This window comes from Emiliania huxleyi (assembly GCF_000372725.1).
Source record: "Emiliania huxleyi CCMP1516 chromosome Unknown EMIHUscaffold_21, whole genome shotgun sequence".
Classification (NCBI taxonomy): domain Eukaryota; phylum Haptophyta; order Isochrysidales; family Noelaerhabdaceae; genus Emiliania; species Emiliania huxleyi.
Genome location: NW_005200507.1, coordinates 531,255 through 539,524, shown reverse-complemented (window position 1 = coordinate 539,524; position 8,270 = coordinate 531,255). Strand labels below are relative to the sequence as shown.

At 67.1% G+C, this 8,270-nt stretch overlaps 1 protein-coding gene across 1 annotated transcript; it reads right to left on the bottom strand.

Moving 5' to 3' along the window:
* Positions 1–3,752: 3,752 nt before the first annotated feature.
* On the bottom strand, positions 3,753–7,953 carry EMIHUDRAFT_434769 (hypothetical protein). Its single transcript, XM_005780822.1, has 10 exons — positions 7,417–7,953; positions 7,059–7,193; positions 6,647–6,814; positions 6,318–6,468; positions 6,093–6,236; positions 5,693–5,841; positions 5,467–5,487; positions 5,306–5,387; positions 4,480–5,219; positions 3,753–4,305 (listed from the first exon to the last, which is right to left on the bottom strand). Exons 1-10 carry the CDS (start codon positions 7,870–7,872, stop codon positions 4,147–4,149), a joined length of 2,205 nt encoding a protein of 734 aa, XP_005780879.1. The 5' UTR covers positions 7,873–7,953; the 3' UTR covers positions 3,753–4,146.
* Between the last annotated feature and the right edge of the window lie 317 nt (positions 7,954–8,270).

Below are 8,270 nucleotides of genomic sequence, written 5' to 3'. Positions count from 1 at the left end.
GCCTTGGCCCCCCCACCCTTGCCAAGGCCCTGGGGAAAACCCCCCCCCCCCCCCCCCCCCAGCCTCCCCGCACCGCCGCGCCTCAGGCGGGCTCGGCCACGACGCGCCGATCGTCTCGCGCATCTACCAGGTCCTCTCGGACGGCACGCTGCCGTACCACGCCGCCCTCAAGGTGGTGGACACGCCCTTCCCCTTCGCGTACGCGCAGCTCAACGCCTTCATCTGCCTCGTCAACCTCGGCCGCCCCTCGCGGTCGGAGGCGGCACAGGCCGCGAGCGCGCGCTGTTGACACGGCGAGCTTGAGTAGGCCTCTTCCCGGTGGTTGTGGTGGACAAGGTCGCCTCCCTCCCCCTCGCGGTGGTCATCTCCTTCTGCTCGGTCGCCTTCCTGTTCGGCCTCAACGAGGTTGCGCGCGACATCGAGGACCCGTTCACCACCACGCTCGGCTGGACCTTCGGCGCCAACCGGCTCGACGCGCCGCTGCTGCAGGCCTACTTCGACGAGCGGCTGCTCTCCATCGCCTCCCTCGCGGGCGACGACCTGCGCGAGTGGCCGGAGGGGCCGTGCCGCTACGGGCCCTTCCTCTCGATGGCGATCGGCAGCAAGGCTGTCGAGGAGATGTCCGCCCCGTGGTCGAGCCACGGGAGAGGCGCGAGCATGACCGTCCACGGGAGCATGGCCGACTACCGGAAGTGGAAGCGCGACGCAGACGAGGGCAGGCCCTCGGACAAGTCGGACGAGGGGGCCGCCACCCGCTCGTCCACCGCCCTCTGAGGCAGCCGGGGCGTGGGCAGGCGCGTCGCGAGCGGAATCGGTCCTGGGTGGAGGTCCGGCCGTTGCTGCCGCGTGCGTGCGTTTGAGGTTACTGGTTTCGGTTTGTCTCGCGCATGAGAAAGAAGACTCCCAGCGTCTCTCTGCACTGTGCCGCACGCCGCGATACTCGGCATGTCGGTGGTAGAGGGATTGGAGGCTGAGTTGAGACGGAAATCGGGGGACGCCGGACGCCACGCGACCCACTTCGCCACACAGTCACACTCACAGAGAGTCAGAGACGGAGAGGTCAGAGGCGGGAAGTGGGGTCCGGGGCCCCACCGGGGAGGTCCCGCGCCTCGCCACTATGACGGGTAGACGACCGCGGCTCGTGTGCGTCTACCCGTCTTTGTCCGGAGTGAAAAGTCCAACGCGCTCGTCGGTGGCGGCTTCCCCCAACCTGCGCCGCGCTCGGCGAACCTCGACAGCGCCTTCGGTGGCATGCAGCTCTTTGCGACAGAAGCCTGGAGAGCAGCTCCACTGGAGCAGGCGGACATCGCTTCCAGGGAGGGGGGCGCCCTTCTACTCACGCCCCACCCCCCCCTAGCATGTGGTGGGCGCTGGGGCCGGGTCGGGACCCCCCCCTAGCATGTGGTGAAGGTGCTGGGGGGGTCGGACCCCCCCCCTAGCATGTGGTGTGAGTAGAAGGGCGCCCCCCTCCCTGGAAGCGATGTCCTCTGCACAGTTGGCACAGCCTACTGTGCGGCTGCCACAGCTGCCACAGCGATGGGGCTCGCCCTCACTGGCCCTCAGTCACTTGTGCTGCGGCTTGTGTGAGCGACACTGCTCGGCGACTGCCGGCACACTGTGAGACTATGGGTGAGAGGTTAAACCACGCTACCAGCGCTTGGTCACCTCGGCCCCGAGGTCAGATTCTTCCACTCTGTTGATGACAAGTCACAAGACTTGTCTACTCGCTGGAGCCGAGCAGGAGGGCCCGGCGCACAACCCCTGGTCAACTCACCCTCCATACCCCGTAGTCCCTAGTTCGGCCTCCGAGCGAGTGTGTGCGGTGCGCGCGAGACGGTCGATCTCTCGGAACGGGGATTTTTCGTTCTGCGCATTGGCCATTGCACCATTGCGCCTTTTTGTGTTTGTACGGGAAAGGGGAAACGGCGCTCGATCTCGCCTGCGCTGGACGACGCGCGTACGGGCCTCTCCCTCTGCTCTGGGTGTGACCTCTTTGTCTCCCCCCTCTGGCCCGCCGCGCACATTTGCCGTGCGCCGCCCGCGCGAGCGCGGGTGCCGGGTCTCGGTTTACTCGGAGCAGCCCGCTTGGCCAAAGTACAGGTTTCGATCCGGGCCACCGCAAATTTTGATCAGCAAATTTCGAGGGGCGGCCGCAAATTTTGAGGTAGATTTTGATTGTCAAAGCGTGTCCGTCTTGGCACAGGATAGAGCATATAAGCGGCGAACACCCAGGTGCGCAGAGACATCGCGACTCTGCCCGCTCGCTCGACCCTTTTGCCGCGAGAGGGCGCCGGCCGCGTGTAAGAGGTGGCTGGCGCCCTGAGGCGGCAATTGGTGGCGTGGCTGTGGAGTGCGGAACGCTACTGGCGGCGTGACAGGGCCTCTCTCGATTGCGTGTGCCGCGCATCGGCACGCGGGTGCGCAGACATCGCGACTCTGCCCGCTCGCTCGACCCTTTTGCCGCGAGAGGGCGCCGGCCGCGTGTAAGAGGTGGCTGGCGCCCTGAGGCGGCAATTGGTGGCGTGGCTGGGGAGTGCGGAACGCTACTGGCGGCGTGACAGGGCCTCTCTCGATTGCGTGTGCCGCCCATCGGCACGCGGGTGCGCAGACATCGCGACTCTGCCCGCTCGCTCGACCCTTTTGCCGCGAGAGCGGAGAGGGCGCCGGCCGCGTGTAAGAGGTGGCTGGCGCCCTGAGGCGGCAATTGGTGGCGTGGCTGGGAGTGCGGAACGCTACTGGCGGCGTGACAGGGCCTCTCTCGGTTGCGTGTGCCGCCCATTGGCACGCGGGTGCGCAGACATCGCGACTCTGCCCGCTGCCTCGCTCGACCCTTTTGCCGCGAGAGGGCGCCGGCCGCGTGTAAGAGGTGGCTGGCGCCCTGAGGCGGCAATTGGTGGCGTGGCTGGGAGTGCGGAACGCTACTGGCGGCGTGACAGGGCCTCTCTCGGTTGCGTGTGCCGCCCATCGGCACGCGGGTGCGCAGACATCGCGCCTCTGCCTGCGCTCGCTCGACCCTTTTGCCGCGAGAGGGCGCCGGCCGCGTGTAAGAGGTGGCTGGCGGCCTGGCGCCCTGAGGCGGCATTTGGTGGGGTCAGCGTGCGGTGCTGAGTCTTACTCGTCGGCGCTGGGGCCAAATCCCAGCGCAGAACTCTGCAACGCTGGCATACAAACACAAGAAGACAACCCTAACCCTAACCCTAACCCTAACCCTAACCCTAACCCTAACCCTAACCCTAGCGCCTAGGTCAGCGTGCGGGGCTGAGTCTCAGTCGTCGGCGCTGTGGGGCCAGATCCCAGCGCAGAACCCTGCAACGCTGGCATATACAGACACAACAAGACTAACCCTGACCCTAACCCTAACCCTAACCCTAACCCTAACCCTCTAACCCTGATACGTAACCCTAACCTAACCCACCCCCCAACTCCACACCGCAAATTTGAAAGATATTGTTGAAAATCAGGCCCGGCCGCAAATTTCTGCAAAATTTTCGCAGGCGCTCCGCGCCTGCAGATTTTGAAATAAATTCGACAAAATTGGTACCTGGCCCATTGTGGAGTGTGAAGGCGTTCGTAGCCCTCCGGTCTACTATGAAGATCGCAGGGCTGGAGCGAAAAAAAAGCATAAAGCAAGCGAGTGGTCTCGGAGAGAGAGTCAGTGTCAGTCAGAGAGAGGGCCCTGCGCCCAGCCCCAGCCCCCAGCCCCCAGCCTGGCCCAGGCCCCAGCGCCCAGGTGTGGCCCAGGCGCCCCAGAGCCGCCTACGGCTCTACGGATCTTAAAATTTTATACGCTAAGCAGTAACTGGCGGAATAAACTCGGAGAGAAGAGACGCCACACACCCGAGATATGCGCATATGCCCGAGACACCCGGGGAGAGACGGGTGTGCGCCGGGAGAGACAGGACCACGAAAAGTCAGAGACGCGTGTGCGGCCCCGCCGCATGAGTAGAGAGCAGGACACACCCGCCCCACCCCGACCCCGAAGCGGTGCTCTCCGGATCCAAACCTCCTGTCCCCATGCCCCCCCGACTAGTCCTCTACAGGTATTGTTTCCCCCGAGACGCCGCCTCGTCGCCGTGGGGCGGGCACCACGCCGCTCCCCTAGCCCGAGCTGCACTCTGGCGCGCGCCGTCGCCTCCCGGGGGGGGGCTACGCGAGATACTTGTACATCCGCCAGTTGTTCTTGTCGCGCTCCAGAAACTCACGCTCGATGAGCGACTCGATCCGCTTCTTGATCACGTTCGGGTGGGGCATGAAGCGGGCGGTCAGCTGCGCAGTCACGTCGGCGATGAGAGCGTTGTGCTCCATCTGCGGCGGCGGCGGGCGCGAGGTGAGCCGCCTCGCTCGCGCCGGCGCGGGAGGCGCGGGCGGGAGGAGTGGGCGGGGGCGGGAGGAGCGAACCAAGGGGTGCGAGGGGCGGGACGAGGGGCCGGAGGGGCGCGCGGCGAGGAGAGTGGCGCTGGTCCGGCCGAGCTGGCGCGCCTCCTTGCGCGACTTCATGATGCGGACGATCGCAGCCTCGATCTGCGGCTTTCGGTCCTCGTCCACCTTTTGGCGCGTCTCGTGCTTCTCCGCCTCCGTCTCGCGCTGCGCCGAGACCGTGCCGACCTTGAAGCGCAGCTGCTTGGAGGAGAAGGAGGCGTTGAAGGAGAAGGCGTCCGACTCGTCAACCTCGCGCCCCTTCGGCTCCTTGAGCAGGAGCTTGAACTTGCCGCACGCGAGGGACTGCAGCGTCCGCTTCAGCTCGGCCGGGGCGATGGCCGTGTCGCGCGCGATGTCGGCGTAGCTCAGCCGGTCGTTGTCGTTGAAGAGCAGCAGCACGCACATCATGTACGTCGACACGTTGATCTCGTGCCGCGAGGCGCCGAACTGCGCCTTGAGGTCCGCGTTGCCCATCGAGGTCTGCCACTGCAGTCTCCGGCCGGAGTGCTGCTTCAGGTAGTGCTCGCGGAACACCTCGCAGCAGCGCGCCACCGGCGCGGGCAGGTTGCAGCCGCCGGAGACCTGGGTCGGCCAAAAGCCCGTCGTGAGCACCTGCACCGACAGGTCGATCGACTCGACCTTGCTCGAGCCGTTGGCGGCGCGGAACTTGTCCTGCGTGTCGGCCGACACCTTCATGTCCATGAACATGCCCTCGAGCTTGGAGGTGAACTGGTAGCCGCACTCCTGCTTGAGCTTCTGGATCATCGAGCGCTCGACGTCGTCCGAGATGGAGCGGCCGCCTGGGGCCGGAGGCGAGGAAGGGGGGGGGGGGGGGTCGAAGACCACTCCACCGCTGCAGATCTCGCACACGGGCAGCGCCGCGCGCCGAGCAGCCGCTTGGCGAGGTGCTGCTTGTAGTACTTTTCGAAGACGTCCTTCTCCTGCAGGTAGCGGAAGAGCATCACCACCTGGGGAGGAGGGGCGCGGAGCGAGAGTCGGCAACCCCCCCCTTGCGGTTGTGCTTGGGCGGGTGGTCAGAACAGCCGCCTTGTCGAGCATTGCCTCGACCTGCCGTCCGGGGAGGTGGGCGGCGGGTGAGCGAGGCGTGCGAGGGAGGCGTGTCAGCGAGGCTGGGCAGCGGGGAGAGTGAGCGAGGGCGGTGGCGCGGGCGAGGCGCGGGCGGGAGAGGCGAGGGCCTCCGAGGTGCATCTCGGGCACATCTCGGGTGCATCTCGGGTGCATCTCGGGTGCATCTCTGCGGGGCGTGGAGCGCCTCGTCCTCCGACGTGCCGCGCATGCCCTTGCGCATCTGCTCGTCGACAAAGAGGGAGATGTACTCGGGAGAGCGCTGGTTGAGGTTGATGAAGTACTCGAAGGTCGAGTTCAGCGCGTTGAAGAAGGTCTTGTCTCCGCTGAAGGCGCCTGAAGGGGTGGCGGAGGTGGCGGAGGTGGCGGAGGTGGCGGAGGTGGCGGAGGTGGCGGAGGTGGCGGAGGTGGCGGAGGTGGCGGAGGTGGCGGAGGTGGCGGAGGTGGCGGAGGTGGCGGAGGTGGCGGAGGTGGCGGAGGTGGCGGAGGTGGCGAGGGGCCTCGTACGACGCAGGGAGGCAAGAGGCGGGGGCGGCGGGGAGGGGCGGCGGGGAGGGGCGGCGGTGAGGGGCGGCGGGGAGGGGCTCCTTGGATGATGCTCTGGTACTTGTCTCGCAGCGCGAGCAATCCCTTGACAAACTCGACCGGGTCGCGCGCGGCGCCCGGCTCCTCCGCCACCAACTGCTGCCCCCTTCCCTTGACGTGCCCCGACATGAGCTCGCGGATCACGCCTGCAGTGCGCGGCGGGAGGGAGGGCGGGTGAGCGGGCGGGCGAAGGGGAGCGGCGCTTGGCTGCGGTGCGCGGTGCGCGCCCAGCCCGTCGGGCGACGTCACTCTGCCGAAGAGCTCGTACGCCCTCTTGAGGTCTGGTATGCGGTCGTCCTCGAGCATGGGCACGACGCCAGAGTGCTCCATCTCTGCGAGGGTGCGCATGTGCTCGGCGATGAGCTGCCGCTCGACCACCTGGAGGAGGGCGGGAGGAGGGAGGAGGGCGGGAGGGGAGGGGGGGGGGGGGGGCTGGGCTGGGCTGAGGGGAGGGCGGAGGCACCCTCGGGCGCGCGGCGCCGCAGCGGCGAGTGTGCGAGCCGCGGGTGCGGGTGCAGGTGCGGGTGCGGGTGCAGCCGCGGGTGCGGCCGCTCGCCTCGTTGAGCCTCCCCTCGGACGCCTTGTCGAGGTAGTGTGTGACCCGCTCGTGCTCCTCGCCCAGCCGCGCCTCCGCCTTGCGCATGTACTCGGAGGCCGAGTTCTGGGCGAGGCACTCGTGCGACTCCTTGCGGTAAAAGTCCGCCGTCGCCTCGAGGAAGGGTACCTGGCGGGGGAGGCGGAGGGGCCGGAGGGAGTGGGGTGGGGTGTAAGGGGGGGGGGGGGCGGGGGCGGGGGCCCCCCAGGCAGGAGGCGGCGGCGGCGGCGGGGTGCGGCGGGCCAAGAAGTGCCCTGCCCCGGGTGGTAATGGGGTGGTAAATTGGTTGCGGGCCGGGTGGTGGCCGTGTGGTGTGGTGTGGTGGGGTGGGGTGGGTGGGTGTGGGTGTGGTGTGTGCGGTTGTGTGGCGCGCCTCAAAGTCGCGCTGGTAGACGTCCTGGCCGAGCTCGACGAGCATGGAAGTGACTGTCTTGATGACGCCTCGCTCGATCGTCTCGGAGCACCGCTCCCGGTGGATCAGGTCGAGCACCGTCGCGAGCAGCCGGCCCTGCGCGGGACGGTCGCGGTGGGCGGTCGGCGAGAGAGGGAGAGCTGGGGGCCGGTCGGGTGGAGGCGGTGGCAGAGGCGATGTGGCGGGCGGCGCGGCGGGGAGGGCGGCAGCGCGGCGGGCGTCGAGGACGGGCAGAGGGCGCGGTGGGCGGGTCTCTCCGCGGGCTGCCGGCGCCCGGGCCCGGGAAGGAGGGTCGGAGCGGCGGGGGGCGGCAGGGTGCCTTGATGCGATCGTTGCGGCAGACTTCGTCGCGGAAGATTTGCAGCCCGCGCTCGAACACGGCCACCTTCTTCTGGGCGACGACGTAGGTGCGATCCATGTACATGAGGATGTCACGGATCATGATGGACGACAGCCGGTGCTTTTCCCACTTCTCCTTGAGCTGCGGCAAAAAGTCGCCGTCGGCCGCAACCGCAACCTCCTGCGCAACGCCGCGCAGGTGGAGGGTGATGGTCTCGACGAGCCCGTTGTACAGCTTGTCGCCAAACTTGTGCAGCACCATGTTGTACGCATTGCGGTACAACTCCTCGAACGAGAGCCCCGACGCGTTTTGCCGGTGGATCTCGTGGATGGCTGAGTGCAGCGTCTGCCAGGTGCGGTTGGCGTACTCCTCGTCCATGGCCTGCGACTGGCGGAAGGGAGGAATGACGAACTTCGTCTTCCCGCCCGCCGCCATCCTTGCCCAAAACTCCGGCGGAGGGAGAGAGCGGTGCGCCGAGCGCGCTTGTCAAGCGCCGCGAGCTTGAGGACGCCCCTGCCTTCGCCAAAAAAGACAACAAGGGGCGAGGAGTGCTAGTATGAGCCCGATCCGTCGTAGAGTTCTTGCGCTTCGGCGGTTAGTGGTGCACTAACCTCCGAGAAACCCTTCGGGTCGCTCCTCATCGCAAACCCTGTCAGCAGAGTCCTCCTTCGGGAATGTACGTAAGAGCTCTCTACATACACTGAAAAAGGAAGAGGACTAGAAAAGAAAAAAACTTTTCCGCCTACCGCTCCTGCTTCTTCTCCACCCCCTCTCCCTGTGCTACATTCTTTCTTTCTCCTTCACCCGTCAAATGGTGCCCTCCAACTCGCCGC